The sequence below is a fragment of the Misgurnus anguillicaudatus genome, chromosome 3 (genome assembly GCF_027580225.2).
Source record: "Misgurnus anguillicaudatus chromosome 3, ASM2758022v2, whole genome shotgun sequence".
Classification (NCBI taxonomy): domain Eukaryota; kingdom Metazoa; phylum Chordata; class Actinopteri; order Cypriniformes; family Cobitidae; genus Misgurnus; species Misgurnus anguillicaudatus.
In genome coordinates, this window is record NC_073339.2 from 1,076,050 (window position 1) to 1,102,141 (window position 26,092).

General features: G+C 38.2%; 3 protein-coding genes across 6 annotated transcripts in view; 2 read left to right on the forward strand and 1 right to left on the reverse strand.

Annotated features, from left to right (window-relative positions):
* The first annotated feature begins 1,924 nt into the window (after positions 1-1,924).
* LOC129445366 (basement membrane-specific heparan sulfate proteoglycan core protein) overlaps positions 1,925-26,092 on the forward strand; it is a 193,769-nt gene continuing 169,601 nt past the window's right edge. Inside the window, exon 1 of the mRNA XM_073866457.1 lies at positions 1,925-1,929. The gene's annotated coding sequence lies outside the window, so the exon portion shown is untranslated. The remainder of the gene's footprint in view (positions 1,930-26,092) is intronic.
* On the forward strand, positions 2,107-17,896 carry dnm2b (dynamin 2b). 4 transcript variants are annotated; one of them, XM_073866378.1, is made up of 21 exons: positions 2,107-2,395; positions 3,520-3,593; positions 6,413-6,562; positions 6,713-6,797; positions 6,876-6,994; positions 7,107-7,205; positions 7,414-7,574; positions 7,940-8,082; positions 9,280-9,415; positions 10,109-10,176; positions 11,761-11,899; positions 12,790-12,876; positions 12,957-13,027; positions 13,126-13,177; positions 13,642-13,752; positions 13,833-13,942; positions 14,019-14,130; positions 14,299-14,469; positions 15,429-15,649; positions 15,746-16,009; positions 16,211-17,896. In XM_073866378.1, exons 1-21 carry the CDS (start codon positions 2,235-2,237, stop codon positions 16,278-16,280), a joined length of 2,604 nt encoding a protein of 867 aa, XP_073722479.1. In that variant the 5' UTR covers positions 2,107-2,234; the 3' UTR covers positions 16,281-17,896. The 4 variants fall into 4 exon arrangements, with proteins under 4 accessions (XP_073722479.1, XP_073722482.1, XP_073722481.1 ...); XM_073866381.1 differs by having other exon boundaries at positions 16,214-17,896; XM_073866380.1 differs by lacking the exon at positions 11,761-11,899 and adding an exon at positions 10,408-10,546 and having other exon boundaries at positions 2,108-2,395; positions 16,214-17,896.
* tmed1b (transmembrane p24 trafficking protein 1b) lies at positions 20,393-24,375 on the reverse strand. The gene is made up of 4 exons (XM_055206598.2): positions 24,060-24,375; positions 22,742-22,839; positions 21,751-21,937; positions 20,393-21,035 (listed from the first exon to the last, which is right to left on the reverse strand). Exons 1-4 carry the CDS (start codon positions 24,219-24,221, stop codon positions 20,817-20,819), a joined length of 666 nt encoding a protein of 221 aa, XP_055062573.2. The 5' UTR covers positions 24,222-24,375; the 3' UTR covers positions 20,393-20,816.

The following is a 26,092-nucleotide window of genomic DNA, read 5'->3' on the forward strand; positions in this document are numbered from 1 at the left end:
ACAAAACAACAACATAAATAAATAACTTGTTGATGACTATAAATAACAGTCCGTGCTACCACAATATTAAAACGCATTGATTAAAGGGGACATATTATGGAAATGTATTTATTTTTTATGTCCCCAGAGTACATATGTGAAGTTTCAGCTCAAAATACCCCACCACGGCAACAATGCGCTGTTTTTGGGTGTGTCCTTTAAAATGCAAATGAGCTGATGAAATACAAACACTGATCACCATAATGGTGGTTTGTTGAAATTGAAAATCAATTATGCTGTCAATTATCTTCTATTTTTCTAAATTATTTTTAATTATATGCCCCCTTTAAACAAATTATCTGTAAAATTAGATAATTACAAGACAGTATTTCTGCGTATGTTTTGTATTTTAGTAACCAAAGCACATCAAAACCTTTCACTTCTCAAGTGCTTGTTTTTAAAACAACGCCTGATGTATTCAGTCGCCTGAAAGCCTTTGGTGGAGCCTGCAATTTTACCCCAAGATTTTATATATTAATGACCTATGTACTGTTCACTGCATATTAATTTTATGTTTAGTTTACTTGTATTGTAAATTAGCTATTGAAATGTTTCATGTGTGTTTTAGAAGTAAAGAAAATGTCCTAAAACAAACAAACATTGTGATTTTTTTGCGGTTGGGTTGGGTGGGATGGTGTGGGAAAAGGCAAGTCATTAAAGGTAGGGTAACAGATTTGATCCTGAAACATTTTTTGTTATGCTGGTTAAAAGTCTCCTTACATCCTGATAGCAATCACTGTGTTAAATTGTTTAAATGTATTTGTAGAAATTTATGTCATCTGTGAAAGGCGTAGGACCAAAAAATGTTCAACAAATCATAGATTTCGGTCCGAACGGACGTTTCCATTTTTGTCCCTCATACGTAAGCATAATTTGAATGCCCACCACGCAGCGAGTCCACGCAGACACCATACGTCATCGGCGCGTTCACGTGCGCTCACCTCCTGCCTGTAAACAGTGAGAACAGCAAACTTTTCTGCTAAATTGACAACCTACACAGGAGGCACAAAACTAAAGGCATCTTTTATAACAACAACAGCAAAAACTGCCTGGATCAGCAAGAGCAAAACCCGAAATTAACATCGGTAACTTTACTGCTTTACCACGAGATGCAAACAGCTGCAGGACGCAAAGGGTCTAAAAGAGTCGTTGCACAGTTTATTTTGGTAAGGTAGGTACGCGATATGTTTGTATTGAGATGGATTCAGATATTCTACTTTGATGAAACATTGTGTTGCTTATGAAATTTGTGTTAGTTTACGGATTAGCGTAACGATATAGTTACTACGTCTACACACCCGAACGTGTGCTTAAACTAATTCTGATGTAAACCAGTTGTTTGGTTATTTTGGCAGTGTTATTCGACTTTGTACTGCAAAGTTTTCTCACTGCTGAATGAGACATGAGATGTGACCGTCTGATCTGTGCGTGTTCATGTGTTTTGGAAGAGGCGTGACTTTGGATGGCGGTTTGACTTGAGGGTGGGATCGGGATTTCATTGCTAGGCGGCTACCGTTAGCATTTTTCAAAATGTGTTACCCTACCTTTAAACCTAACTTTAAAATAATTAAGGTTTATATTTATGCTCAAACTGTAATTCATTATGATTTAGAACACTTCAATATTTAATCACTGTGTATAATAAAAACTGTTACAGCGAGAGTTATTCCACTAATTATAGTGATATCGATCAATATCAATATTGCTATTATTAATAAAAAAATACAAATAATGGCCCTTAATCTCACAGTTTCAAAAAAATAATTTAATAGTTCTGAAGGTTATTACTATGTAGATGGATATTGATGATTAAATTATATATATTATTGTTGTCTACTATATATAATATAATATTGTTATGTAGGTTAATATTGTCTAATAAAACAGTTCATATTTGTTTGGTGCCTCCTAGAGGAGCGTGCACATATCTCCAACAAAATTCATCATAGCGGAATTCGTGGACGTTCAATCCACTCCCTCACGTTCAACCACCGTGAGCCTATGGCCAATGCCGAGCTCGCGTTATTTGACGGACGTCAGCCGCGGCCAATGAGCAGGCGCTGTTGGCAAACGAGGGCGGGCATACTTGGAAGTTTATGGTGGTCGCCTGACCGGATGGAAAAAGTTTGTGGAGTGATGAAGAGATCGTCGTCAAGAGTTTAACTCGAGTTTGAAACAGCGGATTTAAAGTAAACATGGGGAACCGTGGGATGGAAGAGCTGATTCCCCTCATCAACAAACTGCAGGACGCCTTCAGCTCCATCGGGCAGAGCTGCAACTTAGAGCTGCCGCAGATCGCGGTGGTGGGGGGCCAGAGCGCGGGGAAGAGTTCGGTGCTGGAGAACTTTGTGGGCAGGTGACTGTGACAGTAACGTTAAATGTCGTGTTTGTTTGTTTGTTTGTTTGTTTTGGAGTGTGTTATGTGGACATGAAAGCCTCGTTCAAAAGTCTCTAAAATGAGAATAATGGTTGGGGCATTTCCATGAATTAAAACAGGCTTAAACTGTGAACGCATTAGAATTCATTCAGTACTTTTTCAGGAAATGTTCACGTTTATCTTTATGGAAATTATTAGTGAGGTTGGGTGTTTGATGAATAAGTTGCTTTTTCATATAATCTCTACTGCATCTAATATGTAAACAAATGACCCCTCTTAAAAAAAAACTCATGAAAGAAAAGGCAGAAACTGTGACAGGATCTATTTTATGTCCACTAATGTCGACCCCAGTCAAACATTAACCATCGTCTCTATCTAACCAGCAATAAAATAAGTCAATTGATGTTTTCTTAAAGGAATAGTCCACCCAAAAAGAAAATGTCACGAAAGGCACGCGTGGAACTTAAAGTGATAGTTCACCCCAAAATAATGAAGATAATTTTCTCATCCTCATGTTGTTCTAAATCTGTATGTAAATAAGATGTAATATAAATAAGATGGAATTCAATACCATCAACTGTGTGCTTACATCATTTATTAAAATATCTTCTTTTGTGTTCATCAAATTTTAAAAACCTCATACGGGTTATTAAGAACAACATGAGGTTGAGAAAATGATGACAGAATTTTCATTTTTTTGGTGAACTATATAAGTCTGGTAATAATTGATTATCATTTCTACATATTTTTATAAATTGAAGTCTTATAATCTAATCAGAAAGAACTGTATCTTGACTAACTCATCTAACTCGATGACGAGACTCGCAGATAACAGAATGTGCTGACTTGACAGATTCATGCCGTGCAACAGGAAGATACACGCGTCATTATTATAATGTTTGTCGGTGCAGGGAAACGTTGAGATGAGAAGTGATACTACATTGCTTACATTTCACTTGAGGTTGAGAAGTTCATTTTTGGACTTCATTGCTGTATTCTTTGTGCTGAGTGTGCTTTCATTTAGTTTATTCATAGAGAAATAAACCATTCACTCATGAAGCATGAAATAAAAATCTTTTCTCTTTTGTATCTTTGTCGTTTAGGGATTTTTTGCCCAGAGGATCTGGCATTGTTACTCGCAGACCACTTATTCTCCAGCTAGTAAACAGCAAAGCAGGTACACATACATTATACAAGTGATTATATTATTTCAGGTACATCAATTTGGTGGCATAACAGTTAGTCAACACTGTTACTGTCAAACTCTGCTACCAAGGCAGAGTAACAGTGTTGACAGTCATACACAGAGAAACTTTCTCTCTGTCTCTAGCTGCGTTTCCATTGGGCCATTTTATGATTAACTCTGATATAAATTTCTTACATTCTGTTCCTTTAAAATAGCCAACATCCATCGACAATGTTTTACACACACAAACACAAACAAACACATACATGCAGGGCTCCAGACTGCCACCAAAATTTGAGAGTGTGCCACTGAATTTTACATCCAGTCGCACATGTGCGACCAGTAAATTTGACCTTTATTTTGTGATGTGACACTGAATTTAAAACAGCACATTGTACTTTCTGCATCTATCATCAACGTATTTATTAGTAATACAGTGTATTACTTAGTAGACATGTGAATATTTGGTTAGCATGTTGATTTTCGGTGTGTGCCCCTAAATTTTCTGGTTGCGGCCCTTAAATTTTTCAGTTGGGGGCCACTGTGCTCCTAGTGAAAAATGTTAGTCTGGAGCCCTGACATGACTTTTTACACTTATAGGGGCCAGTCACACCAAAAGCGTTTATGGCAGTTGCAGGCACCTTTTTTGAATGATATTTTATGGGCAGGGCGCATTTGCGCGCTGTTTATGCTAGCCGAGCGCCTTGCGGTTTTTTGCCGCCTGCCACGCACGCGTTTTTGAAGTAGCGATGGGAGCGGAGAAGCGCCCGACGTCATTCGAGTCTTTCCATTGTCCAATCGAATGAGGGGAGAGGCTGGCCTTGCGTTGTGGTGAGTGAAGTTTACAGTTGCTTTGAAGAACCGGACTCCACTCGCTCACTCTCTCCTGCCTGTTTGTGCACCTCTCACCCTCAAACAAGGTCAGAGCAAGCGTCCTCTTTTTAAAGTTTCTGCTAATATGACAGTTAACAGCAAAAGAGCGCTCACGCTTCAATATTTGATTGACAAGACAGCTGACTCGGTGGTTGCTTAGCAATATGAAAAGCCGCGTCGCACTGCTCTTTTTTTTTAAAAAGGCAGTGCGTCGCGCCTTGCGTTTGCAAGCGTTAAAGCGCTTTTGGTGTGACTGGCCCCTTACTCTGCCTTGGTAGCAGAGTTTGTCAGTAACAGAATTGAGTGATTTAATTTAGACAATGGCCCTCATTTATCATTCTTGCGTAGAAACGGGCATATATGTTGGCGTAAGATTATGCTTACACTCCTCTCATCGCCTGATTTATGAAGCTGTGCGTACCTCTGAAATTCAGGTGTAAGCAATATCTGCCCTTCATAAATGCCGCGGCATTAGAATAACACACCCATATAAATTCAAGTCTCCACCTCCCCCACGCCCTCATTTTACGACAATGACACATGGAAGACGGCAAAGAAGAGAAACCAAGGAAGTGGAAAGAAACAAAATTGTTGTATTTGGGAGTTTAAAGAGCGGGATTAAAGACACATTAATAATTGCATGACATTTTGTAATATTTGTATTATTATTTTTATTATTAATGACGCTTAATTGATATTTAGAAGAATAATTATTTATTATTATTATTATTATTTACTATTGCCTACATCTAAATTATATGTCTGCTTAATGATTCGGTTATGTTTTTTTAAAAATAATTTTTTTAAATGATGTAGTAACTTTTGTAGTGTGTTTTTCTGTGCTTTACTTTAAGTTTATGTATAAGGCTTGAATTCCATAACTTATTGCTAGACGTTTTTACAGATTCTCGAACTAGCAAATTATCAAAGGGCGTTCTGAATTCAGCGAGCGGTGCTGAGCGAGCGGAATTTTCGGAAAAAGGCGCTCTGATGGTATTACCGCACCCCTCAACGCTCCGATCCGCTCACGTGCTCTGCCCTGAAACGGCTCGCAACTTAAGGAATACATATGCATACAAATCAAATGCTTTGGTAAAGTCACACAAATTAAACATCGAAGTTCATGTTGCAAAAAAAAACACTTAAGTTTGTAAATACATGTTGTTGTTGTTTTTTACAGTTTTTTAGTTGTATGTCATAATATATCATATACTATTTTAGTTTGTCAGTGCGTTTTGTTGTGTTAGGAATTTTTTTCTGTGCATTTCCTAACTCAAAACGTGCGTACACCACCACCTGAGCTGGCGTAGGATTTGAGCGTGCCGTACGCCGACGTCCATATTGATAAATCTCAAAGTCACCGTGGTTTTGGGTGTACGCCAGGTGTACGCTAGAAATTTGGTGTACGCACTTTTGATAAATGTGTACCAAATTATTAAAGTAAGATATTGAAATTATTAAAGTAAGATATTGAAATTATTAAAGTAAGATATTGAAATTATTAAAGTAAGATATTGAAATTATTAAAGTAAGATATTGAAATTATTAAAGTAAGATATTGAAATTATTAAAGTAAGATATTGAAATTATTAAAGTAAGATATTGAAATTATTAAAGTAAGATATTGAAAGTATAACTATTTTAAAAAAGCAGAACAAAATAATGACTTTGGAAACTGAATGCTTTTTAAATATCCTCCTCCATTAAAATGAGTGGAGGCTTTGACCCTGAAACCGTTGTCCTTACGTCTTATGACTTAACAAGCGCATATCACTAACTGATACATTTGTACCCATTTATATATACAACTGGTGCCTCACCTAACGGGTTAAACATATTAGTTAGACAAAGCATTATTAGAAATGACACGGAAAATGAAATGATAGTGAACGCTGTATAATTTCAGGTGTGTGTGTTTTACTGATCTGTCTTTTCAGAATATGCTGAGTTCTTGCACTGTAAAGGCCGTAAGTTTGTGGACTTCGATGAAGTTCGGTTGGAGATCGAAGCAGAGACGGACCGAATCACAGGATCCAATAAAGGAATTTCACCGATACCCATCAACCTGCGTGTTTATTCGCCAAACGGTAACTCAGACTTTAATGCAGACAGACATAGCAACACATTTTCTCTTCATAGGTTGCTGCAGTCTGCTGAGATGAATGTCTTAAAACTAAAAGGCTTTTTTATAAAACATAACATACGCAATGTTTCACTGTCCGTCACTTTTCTTTCAGTTTTAAATCTTACACTGATTGATCTTCCTGGCATGACTAAGATTGCAGTTGGAGATCAACCGGTAGACATAGAGTACCAGATCAGGTAAACGTTTGTGTTTAGATGGTATAGACTACCAGATCAGGATAGCTAACAGATGTTTTCATCTCTGTTTTCTTGTAGAGAGATGTTACTGCTGTTTATTTCAAAGGAGAACTGCCTTATTCTGGCTGTTACGCCTGCCAACACTGACCTAGCCAATTCAGATGCCTTAAAAATTGCCAAAGAGGTCGATCCTCAGGGTAAGAAAATGTGCTCAGCACCTGATAACAATACCTGGTGTGTTCTGTTTTATTGATCCAATGAGATCACAACCAAGCATCTTTTAGTTGATTTTTGACCATTTTCTTACAGGACTTCGTACCATCGGTGTAATTACCAAACTGGACCTCATGGATGAAGGAACAGATGCCAAAGACATCCTAGAAAACAAACTGCTGCCTCTGCGCAGAGGTACACATACAGTATATACACATACATTCACTCTGAATTAGGCTTGTTTCTACAGTCGACCAGGTAGATAAATGAGACGTCATGGAATAAAATTAAAATAAATATTAAAGAAATAAAAATTAAATGTGTGTCACACTCAAAATAATCAGGCCGTTTGCAAGCTAGTAAACCATGCAAAGTCTTGTTTGATGTGTGCTTGTGTGTTTAGGTTATATTGGTGTAGTAAACCGCAGCCAGAAGGACATTGATGGGAGAAAGGACATCCGTGCTGCTCTGGCAGCCGAGAGGAAATTCTTCCTTTCTCATCCTGCATACAGACACATAGCAGAAAGAATGGGCACACCTTACCTGCAGAAAACACTTAACCAGGTACACACACACACACACACACATTCTGGTTTCTGTGTTTTTCCATAAACGTAATGGTTTTTATACCGTACAAACTGTATATTCTATTCCCTTCCCCTAACCCAAACCCCAACCACCACAAAAAACTTTCTGCTACATTAGATTTTCAAGAAACATCATTCTGTTTGATTTATAAGCTTATTTCCTCATGGGGACATCAAAATGTCCCCACAAGGTCACAAAAATACTGGTATTCCTATCTTTGTGTGGACAATTGGTCCCCACAACGTGATAATTACCAGGTACATACACACACACCTTACCTGCAGAAACCATTAACATTGATTGATCCCTTTCTCTCTATCTTTCATGCCTTCTTTTTTTAGCAACTGACGAATCACATTCGTGACACACTGCCGGCGCTGCGCAGTAAACTACAGAGTCAGCTGCTGTCTTTGGAGAAAGAAGTGGATGAATACAAGAACTTCAAGCCTGATGATCCAGCACGCAAAACTAAAGCATTATTGCAGTGAGCACAAACACACACACACACACACACACACACACACACACACACACACACACACACACACACACACACACACACACACACACACACACACACACACACACACACACACACACACACACACACACTTTACATTCATTTACACACTTATGATCAGGGCCAGACAAAATCTGCAGACTTTTTTGCTCTTTCTGCTGATTTTTCCAACCTACGGAGTGATTTTCAATGTTTTAACCCCTTCAGACCTGATTTTTCCAGTGTTTAATCAATGTGCATCATTTTGATTGGTTGATCAGCATTTTTATTGGTTTAAACTAGAGGTCTTCTCGGGTCCAAAGAAATGTACCCGCCCCGAAATGACCCGAATCACTTTATACCCAAACCCGACATGCATAAATATTTTTTTTTAAAGAAAGACCAGAACCGAGATGAACCCGAGAAAATTAGACCCGAGTCCGATCCGAACTAGTGGCAATTGTTTTTTAAACCGACTGGACCCGAATCTAAACGGCACTAACGTGCAGACCCACACGCAGCAGTCAGACAGAAAGAAACTCTGGTGGCCTCACAACCAATTTTGTAAGCTGCTCCATTTGTTTCACTTTATTATCTGACGATGACACCCAGGTAACCGCTAAAATGTACATTTAAAATTGACTGACATGTTTGTCTCAACCAAAATGAACCTACCGCCAGCCACACAATGTCGCAAGCCAAACAGATGAGAGGTTTGAAAAGGACATTGACGCACACACGCGAGAGAGTTCGGGTCTACTCGGATCCGTTCAGCAAAAAAAAAAAAAAACACATTAATTGTAACCTCGGACCTCGGGTTTTCGGATCTAAGTGGACCCGTGGAGACCTCTACTTTAAACCACAAAACATGTTGTGTCCATTCCAGTGGACGCAGGTTCTGAAGGGCTTAAAAGGAACGATTTTGTTGCTTGTTGACAGCTACTTCTCATAAACACGCTCAAGCGCGAGGTATGTGTGTTTGTTAATGACAGGCATTAAATCCTCAGAAATTTCAATAAAAATCTGCGGAAGTGGATTCCGTTTGGTTCTGCTTATGACTCACTGATTTATGTTACATTGCTGTTGGCATGAAGAGGCTTTTTACTAACATGAATGAAAAAGCCACATACAGTTTAAATGCTTTTTACACTTTATTATGTGAGTGTGTGTGTGTGTTTGTAGGATGGTTCAACAGTTTGGTGTGGACTTTGAGAAGCGAATCGAGGGTTCTGGTGATCAGGTGGAAACTCTAGAACTCTCAGGAGGAGCTCGAATCAACCGCATCTTTCATGAACGCTTTCCTTTTGAGCTTGTCAAGGTGTCTGTTTCAAATGCTACGATAATGGCACGGTCACACTTTGGGGTCGTTTACATAACAAGGCTTACAAACAAATCCAGGAAGCTATTTTATGCATTTTGGTGACAAGTCTACAGTTCAGTCCACAGGCTTGTGTGAATACGTCACAAATGGCTCTTAAACTGTGTTTGTGCTGTTTAAGATAGTGACGCTTTATTAACACTTTTCTGACAAAGTTTCCAAAATGTTGTCGCTTTTTAGTCCAGGGTCACTTGTAGTAATAAATCCACCTTATCGTCCGTCTAAACAAAACTTCTCTGTGGACTCGATTGTTTGTATTTATTGCTTTGTATAAGAATGCGTATGTCCACAGGCGAGTAGTGTTTCTTTACAAATGGCTTGGCACACATAATACAGTGTTTTAATCGTTGTTTTATCGATCTGTGGATCTGTCTGACACTAACATTAAAAATATGCAAGAACTTGTTGTGTAAACGCCCTTAAAAAGCGAATAATTGAGGTACACTTTGGTTTGGTAGTTGTAGATCAAGATGAAATTGATTTTAAGTTTCAGTATAAATATAATGTGTATGTGTGGTTTGAATGTGTCTTTCTTCATTTTAATTCATGTTTATGTTTATAATTTATTTATAAATCAGACAAAGAGATAATATCATTGGCTAGTTAATATGATTTAACCTGTTCGTGTGTTAGATGGAGTTTGATGAGAAGGAATTGAGAAGAGAAATCAGTTATGCAATAAAGAATATTCATGGTGTCAGGTAAGAGCAAACAAACACACACACATTTCCAAATCTTCAGTTGTGCTATATAAAATCATTATAAATAACACTACAGGTTTTTCAACTCGCAAACAAGTCTGTCTTTCTTCACACATACAGTCTGTTTTATAACCTGTGTGTGTTTTTACTCCATCATCTTTCCTTCCATCCGTCAATCTCTCTCTCTTTCTGTTTGCGTGTTGATTATATGTATGATGTGCGTGATCTCAGGACGGGTCTGTTCACTCCTGATCTGGCGTTTGAGGTCATAGTAAAAAAGCAGGTGATGAAGCTGAAGGAACCGTGTCTGAAATGCATTGATCTGGTCATCCAGGAGCTGATCAATACAGTCAGACAGTGTACGCTGAAGGTATCGCACGAGAGCCGTCGTGCTGGAGTGTTGTCTGCAGTCTTTAACATCTCACCAAACTCACCCTGTATGTGTGTTCAGTCTCTTTAAAGCAAAAACACTCAGACGTTACCTCTCTACAGGCCAGAACATTAAAGCTAAAGGTTCCAGGTAAAAAAGTATTTAAAAAAGTAGTGTAACTTTCTAGACGGCCCTGCGGTGAGCTCTGAGGTTGTTCGATGGTTGTATTCTGAGACTGCTGTGGAGAATTTGAAAAAACAAAACAAACAAAGCTTACGAGACAAAATATTCAGTTTTTTATACTTATGAGCATAGTATTTTTTGCTGAAGCCACAAGATGTAAGATCTTTATAATAAAATAAATAAGAACCACTTGCACAGTGTGATATATTTAATGCAGTTTACTAACATTATTCCAGAAAAGTTCTCAAGGACTTGTAAATCTAGTTATAAATAAGGGTTCGTCCCATGTTTCCCTTGTAATTGTCGCTCTTTTAGGCTGCATTTACACTGCAAATCTTTTTTTGATGACCCGCTTACATCATCTTTTAATAGTAATTTTGACATACTGACCTGAAACTGCTTAAACCACAGAGAAAGTGAAATATCGCGCTGTGCAGTGGACACAGACGAAATGATTATACAAGATTATAGAGCTTTATTTCTGTAACAAAACATAAAACTTCCCGACGTGATGTAATGTGCCAGCGTTGAATTTTCAATGACGCACGACACATCTTGACATGGATATATCCGTTCTGTCCGCTTACATTGGTCATGCGAATGATTCATGTACCCAATTTCTATCAGATTTATTTCCACATATATATGAGACCTGAAACTGATCTGAGAATATCGTAATCTTTGCACTTTTTTCCTGCGTACACGTTTGTGGGTCATATCCAATCTGTGCCAAATGAGAGAAAAATGTAAATGTGGTCTTAGTGACTTAACATCCGCGCCATCCTCAGTTTCTGTTGTATAAACTATGGCAACACAAGTGGACAAATGCAGAAGTGCTGGTCATACGCATCTAACAGCAGCTGTTGTGCCTTGCATTAAATTTATAAAAAAAACGTGACCTTATCTGTGAACTCCATACGTCTCTGGATGATGATGGTTTCGATTTTGGTGATGCTAGCTAGCTCAATGCTTTACTTCAAAACTCATCCCCTCTCCCCTAAAATAAACCTAGCTGTCCCATGATCCTTCAGGACGGGTCTGTTCACCCCTGATCTGGCGTTTGAGGCTATAGTGAAACAGCAGCTTGGAAAGTTGAAGGAACCGTGTCTTAAATGTGTAGACCTGGTGTTGTCTGAGCTCTCCATGCTCATTCGCAAGTGCACAGAGAAGGTAATTCAACGAGAACAAAGCAGTTTGTTATTTAGCCAATCATATTCTCTGATATGTCTACCCCCTCTGAGAGTTCTTTAACCAATCAAATCTGGTCCAGCAACACCACCCACTCTGATTGACAAATCTTTTAACCAATCAAACGCATTTTTCTTATCGTGTCTGGTGTTGTGATACATCCCTCGGTGATCTGATTGTTTTCATTTCATTCCATGTTCTTGACTTTAACTCTTTCCTCGCAATTGACGAGTTGTCTCGTCAATGAAGAAAAATATGCGACCCTGCCAATGACAAGTTTTTACGACAATCTACATTTACACTATTATCCGCTAGGTGGCACTCTTACTCGAGATATGAAACACTAAAACATCCACTGATCCAAAAACAGTAAAGTTTTGATTATTTTATTTTAATTTTATTTAACTTTTGTGAAAACATAAAAAAATGCTGGTGCTGGCTGACAATTAAAAAAAATGCTGGCGGGGAAAGAGTTAATGAAACGATTGTTGAAATATTAAATCACCCGTGATCAGTGTTATAAAACACATTTATATTGTAGTGATGAAGTCAAACGCAGACATTCAGATTGTGTTTTTGCTTTATGGAGGTTGTGTGTTTTATTAACCATACTAATGTACAAACATTATTAAACACTAACAGTAAACTTACCGTAATAAACACAGACATGCTATCAGTCTCTCTGTTAAATCTCAAGGCAAATCTAACACGTCTGTTGAATTAAATCACTTTTATCCGAATGATTTAAACCTGTCACCCAGAACATAATCATGAATATCAGTGCATGTGTCTGTCAGTTTGTGTATTTGTATTGCTGTTCTGTGTGTGTTGTGTGTGTGAGTCTGTCCATCCAGTGTGTATTTGTGTTGCAGTTGAACTCTTATCCTCTACTACGAGAAGAGACGGAGCGAATCGTCACCACTTACATCAGAGAGAGAGAGAGCAAAACCAAAGACCAGGTGTGTGTTTGTGTGCGCTCTTGGTATTTTCTGTATTGTTGTGCGTCTAACGTCACGTGTGTGTGTGTGTGTGTTTTTAGGTGATGCTGCTGATAGACATTGAACTGTCATACATCAACACAAACCATGAGGACTTTATAGGCTTTGCTAAGTGAGTGACCCTTGACCTCTCCTCACACGAACCCTTTGTCATGGGTGTAGTCGTGCTGAACACCTGTGTGTTTTGTGTTGTGCGTTTATCTGTTTCAGCGCTCAGCAGAGAAGCACAGCGGTCACTAAGAAGAGAGCAATGCCTAACCAGGTGAGACAAATACATTACAGACATTATTATGAAAATCAGACTTTTGTTTAAGTGCTATGATTGGGTCCACAGTGCTTCTATCAACCTAGAAAACGTGAAAAACGACAACATAGTAAACTCAGTTTTGGTAAATCATTCTCTGCAAGCATGTGAAAAAATAGGTTATTGAAATATGGCTCCCCTTGTGATGTCATAAGGGGATCTTCTTATAATAATACCACCCCCTAATCTGCACTATCCAATTACAGCACTGCCATTTAGTGCAGAGAGAAAAAAGAGAGAGAGAAAATAATTGACCGCACAATTCAGTTTCAATTTCAACAAACCACCATTATGGTGATCAGTGTTTGCAATTCATTAGCTCATTAAATAAGTTTTGTGAAATGTCTCCTTTAATACTGTGTTTTATGGGGATTGCTTTGTGTTTCTCCTCCCCATTATCATATCCCCATCCCTTTATTCAGGTCATCAGAAGGGGTTGGTTGACCATCAACATAAGCATAATGAAAGGTGGATCTAAAGACTACTGGTTCATTCTGACCGCAGAGTCCTTGTCCTGGTACAAAGATGAGGAGGTACGTGTGTCTCTGTGTACTGGTTTGTTTGAAGTGAATCACCACAGACATTATTAAATTAAATCCTGTGTGTGTCACAGGAGAAAGAGAAGAAGTTTATGCTTCCTCTCGATAACCTGAAGATCAGAGATGTGGAGAAAGGGTTCATGTCCACCAAACACACCTTTGCCATCTTCAACACTGAGCAGAGGTGTGTGCTTCACATTTAAATGCTTAATCTGATTGTTTCATATGTGTTTACAGTACGTATGTTTGTTTGTGTTTAGGAACGTGTATAAAGATCTCCGTCAGATTGAGTTGGCCTGTGATTCTCAGGAGGACGTGGACAGCTGGAAAGCCTCTTTTCTGCGAGCTGGAGTCTATCCTGAAAAAGACCAGGTACATGTCAGACCTGAACGTGAATGCTTTAAAGTCTTATTTGTGTCTCACCAAACCAGACCTACCTCTTATTCTTGAGAGCTACACCTACCAGATTATATCTCTTCATAACCTCCATACCTGAAGTCAAACTGTTCTGAGTCTGCGACGTGTCACGTGTGTTCTCAGGTGGAGAACGAGAACAGCGGTCCGAACGACTCCATATCCATGGACCCTCAGCTGGAGAGGCAAGTGGAGACCATCCGCAACCTGGTGGATTCCTACATCAGCATCGTCAACAAGAGCATCAGAGACCTCATGCCCAAAACCATCATGCACCTCATGATCAACAGCGCGAGTGTTGTCTGCATAACATAATTAAGTTGACGTGTATTTGAAATGCTTCGACTTGAAGACATGTGTCACCCACGTGTTTCACATATACAAGCCAAAGTGACCGTTGGCGTGTCTACGGACATAAGGAAGTGAAGAAAAGTTTAATTTTATGCGAATGATGCCCAGTTTGCCGCTTGAACAGTTTGAATGCATTCGTGCGTCTCGAGCGAAGTAGACCCACGGAAAAGCAAGCATTTTACGCAGGTCAGAGGCAAAATCCGCTTCTTGTTGGAGGGGCAAGTGCTATGCAGTTGTCTGTTTGCAAGATGGATAATGTTGATTGTGCATTTATCGAGAGAGTTACCGGTTTGTATTTGGTCACCTTACTATAGGGGAAAAATCAACGGCGTGGGTCGATAAACGTCACGTGACTCAACAGTGAAATGTGTATTTACAACTTACCAGGTTGCCCAATGTCCTCACTGACACTCTTCCAAGCGAGGTCCTTTTTATTCCTGTCTCCTCTATAGAAATAAGAACTTGTGTCGTATAGCTCCGGGTGACTGTTCACGGACAATATCAAGCGTTCCTTCATTTTGAATGAGTGACTCTGGGCAGGGCTGCCGCCACAGCAGCAAGCAGGCTCCTGATTGGTTAACACAGCGTGAAAATCCACCAAAGTTCAAATTTTTCAACTCGGGCGTCAAACGCAAAATGCACAAAAAGCACCATTCGTGCGAATGAGGCGGAATTGTGTCTCCAGACGCACGTCAACGCTTCTTCACATTGAAATCACTCGCGCTTGACGCCTCTACCGCAGCTGGTGTAAACGCAGCATATACAGTAGTAGCAATGCAAAGTGGCAACAAACAATTTCAATTTTTGACTAATGGATTAGATCATATTTAGCCATGCAACTTTGCAAAATTAAATTTTTTGGTGAATTACAGCAAAGTTGTATTCTCTGTGATTCTTAGGCAAAGGAGTTCATCTACTCGGAGCTGCTGGCGTATCTGTATTCGTCTGGAGATCAGAACAGTCTGATGGAGGAGTCGGCAGAACAGGCTCAGCACAGAGATGAGATGTTGCGCATGTATCACGCACTTAAAGAAGGTCTAAGCATCATCGGTGACCTCAGCACCAGCACGGTGTCCGTACCTGTACCTCCACCTGTAGACGACACCTGGATACAGAGCGAGCCCAGGTACCGCTCATCCCTCTACCCTGACTGCAGAATGACTTTGAATATTATCTTTTAAACATGATCTCCTCTCTCTCTCTCTCTCTCTGTCTCTCTCAGTCTTCCTGCTCAGCATAAGCCGCCAGTATCGGTTCCCCCTCCCGGTCGCCCTCCTGCAGTGCGAGGTCCCACCCCCGGTCCTCCTGCCCCGCCGCCTCTTAACCCCACCCCTGTGTTTGGGGTCCCGCCCGTGCCATCCAGACCCGGACCGCCTCCCGTCAACTCTAACCCTTATGGAAGTGGCACGCTGGAGCCGATTGTTGCTCCTCAGGTGCCATCTCGGCCCACTCGCGTGCCCCCTGCTCTGCCCCCTGGAATACCCAGGTACACCTGTCGCCCGCTTTATCCTATAACAAATAAGGTTTTGCAAAACTCACTAAAATGGAGATTTGATACTTGTTATGGATTTAAAAAATGTAGGAAAACTATTGTAGTTTTCCAAACCAATAGTTATTGTCTTCTAACAGTTTATTATTATTAATCTCATAGTTTTGTATCATCATCTGTCTATGTGTCCGTGTATAGCAGGAGACCTCCAGCAGCTCCAAACAGACCCACTATAATCAGACCATCAGAACCGTCTCTACTGGACTGAAGAGCTCAGAATCTGACTGCCAGCGGTCCGGATACTGAAACCAAAGAGCAAGACACCACACACACACATTCCCTGTTATCTTTACATACACATACATACTACAGTGGCTATGTTTACGTGCACAAAATTTGGTCAATCTGACTAAATTTAATCCGATTGCAGGTTACAAGAATACAATGTACATGTACCCTAAACATCGCAATACAGTTTAAATATTGCGATCTGATTTAAATGTTTGTTTACATGCACATTCTATATAATCTGAACCAAACGTCTGCACAAGCACATAGCCAGGGTTGCCAGATTCACGTAAAACTAGCCCAAAAGCATCCTAATGACTATGCACAGCCCAAATACCAATAACTAATGAACAAAATCTTTTCATCTTTAACCACGAGAAAAAATGTATTTGTTGAAACCGTTTAAAAGTAGCACAAATCTCAAAATTGCAGAGGACTTTGCAACGCAGCGCACAACATCTTTCGTCGAGTTTACGCTTTATCGTAAATAAATGTACAAAGTCAAAGCTTAGTTGGAGAAAGTTGTTCTTAAGAAGTTTTCAGATATAGGCAATGAAAAAACTTTTCGAAAGGCATGACACTATTTTATTGCTTCGTGTAATGTTATGAAAGACATGAACGCTGCAGAATGTACAGCGCGTGACCCCATTACCTTAATAATGTGTGTTGCCATTGCCCTGCTATTGCATGTTTCTGTGATGAGAATCATGTAATATAAGATGTAAACTTAAGCACATGTGCACAAGGTATTTTTTCATCCTATTGAGAAAATACTATGCGTTTACATGTGTACTTTTCCTCCTGGTGATCGGATCACAGATCAGACAATGCCACCCCTTTCAATACGATCAAAATTTGCATCCAATAGACCGCAATCGTATTGATTTAAGGTGTTTACATGAAGACTTTTCAATACAATTGAGCCATCAATACGATTACAAACAGATTATTTGTTGCATGTAAATATAGCTAGTGTTAGCAAACAATACTTCATCATACTCATTGTTTAACACAGAGTAGCTACCATAATAGATATTTGTAATGTAACCGGTCTTGAAAAGCACATACATCACTTTATGTGGGTCCATTTATTTCATATTCAGCCTTGACTGATGACTGTCATTAACAAAAAAACTTGACTGAAGATTAATGATGAACCAGGATCTTTTATCCTGTACTCTGACACTCCATTTCTTATTCTTATTCTTTTCAGATTAATGTTGACAACAGACACTATTTTAACATAATTTAGTTGATAGTACGCTATGTGTTATTATAATGCTAATGTGCATCGCATGTATCATGCTGTATAAATATGGTAAACATACAGTATCATAGTATTACAGTATGATACTAACTACACAGAAAGATTAGCGTTCAGAGGACTTCAAAACATCTCAAACACTCACATTTATTAAACTCCAGAGTTTAAACCTCGGACACTGATGCTACATTATAAACAAGTTCAACCTTTTGCCTTAAAATACTACAGTTATATATGTATTTGTTGTTTGTGTACCCTGCAGAAATTCTTTTTTAATGAGAATTTTTTTCCTTGTTTGCCAGTTAAAATAAAACTTGTACCCGTTTAGAGAATATGTCTCGAATAGTTTTTTCTTGTATAGAGAAAAGACTACTTGGTGATGTTTATGCTTACTTTCTTTGAAGTCTTAATCAGTTTTGCTGTTTTTTTAGATAATTTTACTGGAAGATGAGACTAAAAAAGTTTTAAGATTTGTTTTGCATTTATTGTGCAGTAGATTTGAATTAGCATGAGAAAGATTTTCTCTTTTTTTTGTCTTTATTATTGATCATTAATATATTCTCTTTTTTTGCTCATCTGTTTACTTTTTTAATTTTGACGTAAGGGTGGGCGCTATATTGAGTTTTGGTAATATATCAATATTTTCCCCCAGCGGGGTATGGGATGAGACAATATTGTCTATATCGGTGTAGTCTGACATGATCCTCCTTCTTTTAATAGAAATGTACACTGAGGTCAGATGTAAGCTTTTTAAACAGCTAGCATGTTGTTCAGTCCTATATTTTCAAATAAGGAGAAAACAAATCTCTGAATGTTATTTTCATCATGCGCTGTTTTAATAAATGTGATGTCTTACAAGGTTTTGACTTAAATGTAAACATTTATTCCAGTTAGTAGAAAATACTGAGATATTTATTATGTATATCAGGTCATCCCAAAATGATTGAGAATGGAATGTTGGTCAATATCGCCCAACCCTATTTTGATGTTTCGTAAACCATGTGACCAAACATTTTCAGTAACGTCTGATTTAATTTACTGACATCTTAACAGGGTGGTTGTGATTTGCAGAATAAACCCTTTAACGTTTCAATGGACTTGTACTACATATGTTAAGTTCATTTTTGTAATCTCAACTATTTTGAGGACAGCTAATATTTAAATACATTTGCATTATATGTAATCAATTATATGGATCATGAATATTCAATGGTCAGTATTTATGCTCTTTATTATTGAGATTTCAATTTTTTTTATTTTAGACCATTTACTGATGTGGTTTGGACTGAGTTTAGTAACAGTTTAGATGCTCAGACTACTAGATGGGCGATTTCGAAAAAACTGCTTCATGTAGGCTCCAAACTTTTATGAATTGTTTGTTTCAAATCAGTGGTTCAGAGTGTGTTTTAAACAGGACAAGTCACGTGATTTTAGCCAACGAGGCTTCATTACGTCATAACAGTTTCAAAAATCTGATGATTCACAACTGGGGGGAGTTGATCACTAAATGTAAATGTAATGTAAATGTAATGTTGGATCCATCACAGTTTGCTTATAAAGTGACTGATGATGCTGTAAATACTGTTTCACATTTGACTCTAATGCATATGCAACTTTTTGTAGATTTTAGCTCAACAGTTACTTCTAACCAAGCTTGTGAATAGTAATGTTAATAGTTGTATATTGTCAAGTGGCTTTTTTCTTTTTTTAACAAGCCGTACTCGATATGTAAAAGTAAAATGTATTAAATCTATTAGTATTAGGTCTTAGGTAGTCTATTAAATTATGAGATGCAAGTGCAGTATGGCAAACTTTTAGTCCAGCAGCTTGCACATCTTATTAAAACTGCAATGAAAGTTATAGAGGTTTAAGGGAGTACACGTCACTTTAATTAATTTATACATAATTGGTTCTTAAGAAAGCACAGACGATAGTGAGTGATCCCAATTCCCAACCATGTTTTATTCCCAATGTATGAACTTCTGCCATTAGGGAAACGTCTACAAGATTAAATCTACAAGATTAACCGTTATAATGTTTTAAAAACTTTATGTATTGATATTTTAAATAGCAAGATGTAGGTTTTTTACATTTACATTCATCCCCTTACGAAACATGCGCATATTTTTTGTGGTAAAAGTGTAGTAACCATGGTTTTCATTGTATTGATTACTATTAGCAAAACCATGGTTTTATTACAGTAACTGTAGTAAAGGGTCCTTCTAATTGACAGCACGACCATTTGCCTACTTTTGTTTATAGACAGATTTAATGACAAACATGTGCATAATTAAAAGGGGGTTATTGATCTGTTTTGCCCTAAATAAAACTAAAAACAAACAATACACTTTTACTTAAGTTTGATAATTTATTCTTCAATACACATTTTTAGAAAAACCTTTGCAATTATTTTGTATAAAGTGTAAAATGTTTGGACATATTTGATGTTTTGAGTGCTTCGAAACAGTGAGTGATTTTTCTAAGCAATTGGTTCAATTCTCTCATCACTACAGCCAATAAACATTCAACTAGATTTGAGTCGGATACAGCAGATCACATGTTAACTGCCAAGCTGGACTGCCTTACTCATTATATTAATAATATTAGGTTATCAAACTCCAGACAGGTTTAGACACAAGCCGATCCTAATGCATGATCAGAGCCACTTTACAGCCCTATACTAAGTTATAACATTTAAAGCACATCTCATTATTGGACTCTTTTTGCTCTATGTCAATGATAACAGTATTCGCAACACAATTTACATATGACAATAAAACTTTAAAAATATTCAATAAGAAAAAAGTCCCCGATCAATTTACATTAGCTACATAAAAATATATGATCAATTTTATTTGTTTCACTGTGTAAAAGTCTTTACAAAAGCAAACAGCTGTACAGAATATTCCCTTTGTTATTTGAACACATCACATTCATCTCTGAAACTGAAAAACTACAAATCTCCCAAAGCAAATGTATAACTTAAAAAAATCTATCACTTTCATCTGTGCTAACAAACGGTTAAAGCATAGTTTTTATTTTACCACTACAGTTCACTTGAATCTCATTAGGTGTCATATAGCTGTAATGACCTCCAGTGTCCAATGAGAATCCACACAGAGGAACAAGCCATACAGCAAAACCAAAAAGTAAAGGCACTGAGTTCTCTCTGAATATCCAAATCTGTTTTTCTCTCTCAAGTGCGCCTACAGTCGTGCGTATCTGACCAGGCATCGAGTCGTTGGCGGGTGTTTACGAGCACACTCTCCTTTTGTCGTCAAACAGACGTCGAACTGTGTAGACCTGAGTCAGCGCCACGCTCAACATGACCATCAGGTTGACACAGGACCAGAAGGAGACCCGCCACAAGTTGTCCTCCAGCAGGTTTCTGTCACGTGCCTCAAATGCCCGCAGGAACGTCTGCATTTGACGACTGCGTTCCAATCGCCGGTGAACCGACTCTATGGACTCCTGGTGAGAAGAAATCAGAGACTCATCTTAATATTCTGTCAGGTTTGTATGATTTAATCTTATTTATAAGCAAAGTAAATACAGCAGACTTGTTCTTTCGTTAAAGGGGTCATAGTGTGAAAATCTGACTTTCTCCATGTTTAAGTGCTATAATTGGGTCCTCAGTGCTTCTATCAGCCTAAAAAAATGTGAAAAAGAACAACCCAATAACTTAGTTTTGGTAAACAATTCTTTGCAAGCATGTGAAAAAATAGGTTGTTCAGATTTCGCCCGTTTTGTAAACATAGGTAGCGAGTCTTATTACAATAATACCACCCCTTAATCTGCACTATCCAACCAAGGCACTGCCATTTAGTGCAGAGAGAGAGAAAATAATTGTCAGCACAATTGAGTTTTAATTTCAACAAACGACCATTATGGTGATCAGTGTTTGCATTTCAAAGGGCAGACCCAAAAATGGCAAATTTTTGCTGGCACCTACAAAGTGTCAATTTTAACAGCAAAGTTTTGTTTGCTGTTGGATAAGTCATAAGTTCTCTTTAGTAATTAACAATGTGTTACAGAATAGGATATGCTTATCTTTGCATTTAACCGAGGAAGTAAGATATTTTTAAACAAACATTCAGATCTTCTACACAATCTGATTGAAAATGTAACAAAAACATTTGTTTATTCTCTTTATATATATATAGACATTGGAGATGAAAGAACTCACTCGTATGTCCTCCAGTTTGTATTCCAATATGTTCTCGGACTCTCCAAGCCCCGCCCATTCATCGTCCGCTCCAGCATCATTGGCTGGGCTGTCCAGGATGACCTCGAAGAAGACCATCTTCTCAGAGAACCTACTGAAGGTGTTGTCAAAGCAGATCTGGTAGTCTCCTTCCTCTGTTGGCTCCACCCTAGACACGCCCACACGTCAATAACAACCACTGAAGTAGCCCCTGTTTTCCAGAAACCCCGCCCACCAAACACATGCAGGTACACACTGATGCTTGGAGCATCTTAGCCGCGTTTCCGTTAAATATTTTTGCTTTATTTTCTAAATGTCGACATAAATCGATTGCGAAATTACAGCGTTTCCATTAACCAATGTTATGCGACTACAACGTAATTTTGCTGTCTCACAATAAGTTATTCTAAAAACCATGGCAACAGGAGTGTTTGACTTCAAACCGGGCTGTGCAGACCCACATGCGTATGACATGAAAATACCACGTGAGAGTTTGAAAGCAGACAGAGACTCCCAAATTGCTCTCGTTGTAATTTCATGTCATGTGCTTGACGGTTCTTGTGACGCCACATGAAGTCAACCACACCTCTTCTGTCTTGTTCTACAACCAAACATACCATGCCACATTTAAAGAACGATCATGTGACTTTTACGCATGTAAATGGGAAAAATGTTTTCCACTGCATTTTTTCGAATTGTATAAAAAAAGCCTCACCTTATCGTAAAAACTTTTTTGCGTTATATGCAATATAGTTTATGCAAAATAACTGTTTTTCTATTGGGCACATTATCAATTTGCCATTTCAGTTTGCACAGTTTCAAGGGTAATGGAAACCCAGCTGATGTCACAATGTAAGTAAAAACACTATACTTCAGACTGGTCTGGATTGACACTTTTGGTTACTCTGTAAATTAAACTAAATCTAAATGTAAAATGGCTAAATCTGAAAGAGTCTTGTGACTGAACACTCACATGTGGACTCCATCAGATCGGCGATACTCTGAGACCAAATGGATCCTCTGAGGAGATGTGATGGAGAAATCAACATCCATACCTGCTCCAGCAATCACCTGCAGAAACATCCAGACATTCGCTTCATATACACAATCATTGACATGAATGAAAAATGACACATACAGCGGCTCATATTTAGAGTTTGAGTTCTAACTAACATCTAACTGTTAATAACAAACTAACTTAGGTAACTTGTTCTTAAAACTGATCCTTAAAATCATAAATTTTGACAAGAAGAGGTGTGAAATGAAGGATTGACTAGCCTGCAGGTGATAATATTTATCACAATGTCAACAAGGATCTTTGACAGGATGTATCACAAACATGACGTCACACCCAGTTCAGTCCTATTAAGATCTGCTAGCTAGAGCAACGCAATGTTCGTCAACCCTGATCCTCGAGGACCACCTTCCAGTTTTAGATGTTTCCTTATTTAAAACACCTGAACCAACCCATCAGCCTCCTTCCAGAATGTCTCCCTAACAACCTAATGAGTTAAATCAGACATCTAAAACATTCTGGAAGGGGGTCCTCGAGGGCCAGGGTTGACGAACACTGCGTTAAAGTACAGATCCATTTATTATTACAGTTACAAGTTATTAACAATCACCATGTTAAAACCCGCTTATTTATGGTTAATAAACATGTTAAGAATCTTAACACAACTAAAATTATTAACATGTACGTACGTGTTATTAGCTACACAATTAAGTTTTTTAGTTGTGGGGGCAATTTCTAATACATTTAAATAACATTTTATGTTTAAAAACAAACAACAGAAATCACAAATCAAGTTTGTGATAAGTTAGTGTGAGTTTGTGAAATGTTTCTGTTTGATAATAAGTTTGTATTAGTTCATGATATTCTAGGCTATATTGGTGTGAGTTTGTGATATGTAGGGCTGCCAAACGATTAATCACGAATAATCATTTGCAGAATAAATGTTTTTGTTTACATACATGCATGTATAATATAAATATATATACTTGCATCTGTGTGTATTTATATACACATAATTATCATACACAGTACACATATGATGTAAACAAAAACTTTATTCTGCAAACGATTAGTCGCGATTACTTTAGCCAGACTATGTTTGTGATATGTTGATGATCATGTTTACGCTTGTTTATACTAGTTTGATGTTTGTAATAATTATGTTAATGATAGTTTGCTTTCTGTTTGCTATATATTTGTGATATATGTTGGTATTTTATGCTATGCTGTTGTGAGTTAGTTTAGTTATGATAGATTGACGTGAACGCATCTGTACCTGATACTCGACCTCCATGCTTCCGTTTTTGACAGTGCTCTGATAGAAACACTCTCTGCTCGCCGCGGGCAGAACAAACGTGAACTCGCTGTCGATATTCGGACTGAACGCGTGAACGGCCGCGATAAACGTCGCGAAACACGCGACCAGTGACGTACACATCTTTTACGCTGAGGTGACACAGAATAAGCTATCCGTAAACTCCTGCAGGAAAATACGTTTCAAACTCTCCGTCCATCGACGGATCTGTTCCGCATCTGCAGATCGACTCTTGCTGTCGCTCTCTCCTCTTCCAATCAGAGTGCACCGAGTGTCAGTCTCCCACCCAATGGGCGTGCAGGGATCTGTCGCGCGCTTGTGGCGTAAACCGTAAAGCTTAAATACCGTTATAATGTAAACGGATTGAAAACCATAATGGTATTTGGAATATGAGCATGTTTTTTCTCAACTAAGAGGTTTGAATGTTCTATTACTGCAGTTTCAGCATTAAAATAAATGCCTGCTGCTCTTTCTAATTTCCACAAACAAGCTTTATAATGGTCTATGATTTACAAACACAATTTCTCCCCGAACAATTACTTAATTTGCAATAATTAGAATATCTGTTATAAACATATTTTTGAAAATTGCTTCAAGAATGGAATCAGTCGGGTCAGTCAATGTCTTAATTAAGATGGTTATTTATTAACTTGTGTTATATTATTCATGTTACTCCAAAACAGTATTGTATCTGCTATATCCCTAGTGGTGTAAAACTTTCAAGTCATGCTTTTTAGCCAATATATTATCTGGTTGCATTGATTTTATTGGCTTAGAAATAATCGTCTCAGAGCTCCTGTCTGTGCTCTGATCTTAGATCATAATCTAGTGTCTGCTGAAAAAACAATAAAACCATTACAGAAAATTCTAATGGCTTCCATTAAAATACCAATAGGAACCAGTAGCTTTTACCATTAAAACCACTACACTGTATTGGGCCATATTACATTAGAACCAATACATAGAACCAATAGAACCAATACATTCCATTAGAGACCAACAAAGACCAATACACTGTAGTCTGTTTTGGGCCATATTCCATTAGAACCAATACATAGAACCAATACATACAACCAGTAGAACCAATACATACCATTAGACCAACAAAGACCAATACACTGTATTGTGTTTTTGGCCATATTCTATTAGAACCAATAAAATCCCCAATAAAACCAATAGAATTTCGGTGATGGTATCTTATTGTTTTTTTTAGCAGGGATGTAGACCTGCTACCACTAGAGAGCAGCGCTGTCAAACCATACTGAGCAACTTTATTTGATCTGAGCTCCTTTGAGTTCCTGCATATGTTCACTGCTTTCTACTTAGTCAAAAATCATCGCTTTGAAATGTAGACAATCAGTCTGAAATGTAATGGGCCTCGTACACCCTGCAGAAAGATTTGGTTGTCACTTTACATTTTAATGCTAAATCCCATTCTGTAAACACACACTCCAGTAATTTATAGGAGTAGAACAGCATTCCACTATCGAATTTACTCCTGCAAAATGCAGGTAGTGACAAGCCAATTTTCAGAAACTCTGCGATTAACGTGTGTTGCCAGATCTTCCACATAAAAACAGCAAACAAACAAAAAAGATAACTGATATAAATCCAAGTGCTTTCCCTCAAAGTCCAAAATATTGGGACCGGGACCACACTTGAAAAAAATCAAAACTTGGGGTGCATCCCAGTTTAAAGCCCGTATTTGAAGGCCAATGATGTCATGAAGGCTGTCCCAATTTGAAGACTCCTTTACATGCAGCCTCCAGATGCGGCCTTCGTTTCCCCTGAAACCAAGGATCCATAGATGGATTCTTCACAGCCTTGGCTAACCCAATATTCAGTAAATTGGGATGCACCTTTGATCACTTCATTTGGGGCCTCAAACCGTTAGCACCAAAATACATGGACATGGCAACAATGCAAGACAGTGCTTTGTGAAGCATCCTCACAGGTGCCACAACACAAAACGCCAAGACAGAGGTTTATTGAAA

Bases quoted from the DNA above. Each gene is read 5' to 3' on its own strand.
- dnm2b (XM_073866378.1), top strand. From the start codon at position 2,235: ATGGGGAACCGTGGGATGGAAGAGCTGATTCCCCTCATCAACAAACTG. The intron at 12,877-12,956 runs GTGTGTGTTTGT...GTGTGTTTTTAG, and splicing joins AGAGCAAAACCAAAGACCAG to GTGATGCTGCTGATAGACAT. The intron at 13,943-14,018 runs GTGTGTGCTTCA...GTTTGTGTTTAG, and splicing joins ATCTTCAACACTGAGCAGAG to GAACGTGTATAAAGATCTCC.
- tmed1b (XM_055206598.2), bottom strand. From the start codon at position 24,221: ATGTGTACGTCACTGGTCGCGTGTTTCGCGACGTTTATCGCGGCCGTT. The intron at 22,840-24,059 runs GTACAGATGCGT...ATGTTTCTGCAG, and splicing joins GCATGGAGGTCGAGTATCAG to GTGATTGCTGGAGCAGGTAT. The intron at 21,938-22,741 runs GTGAGTGTTCAG...GGGCGTGTCTAG, and splicing joins CGATCTGATGGAGTCCACAT to GGTGGAGCCAACAGAGGAAG.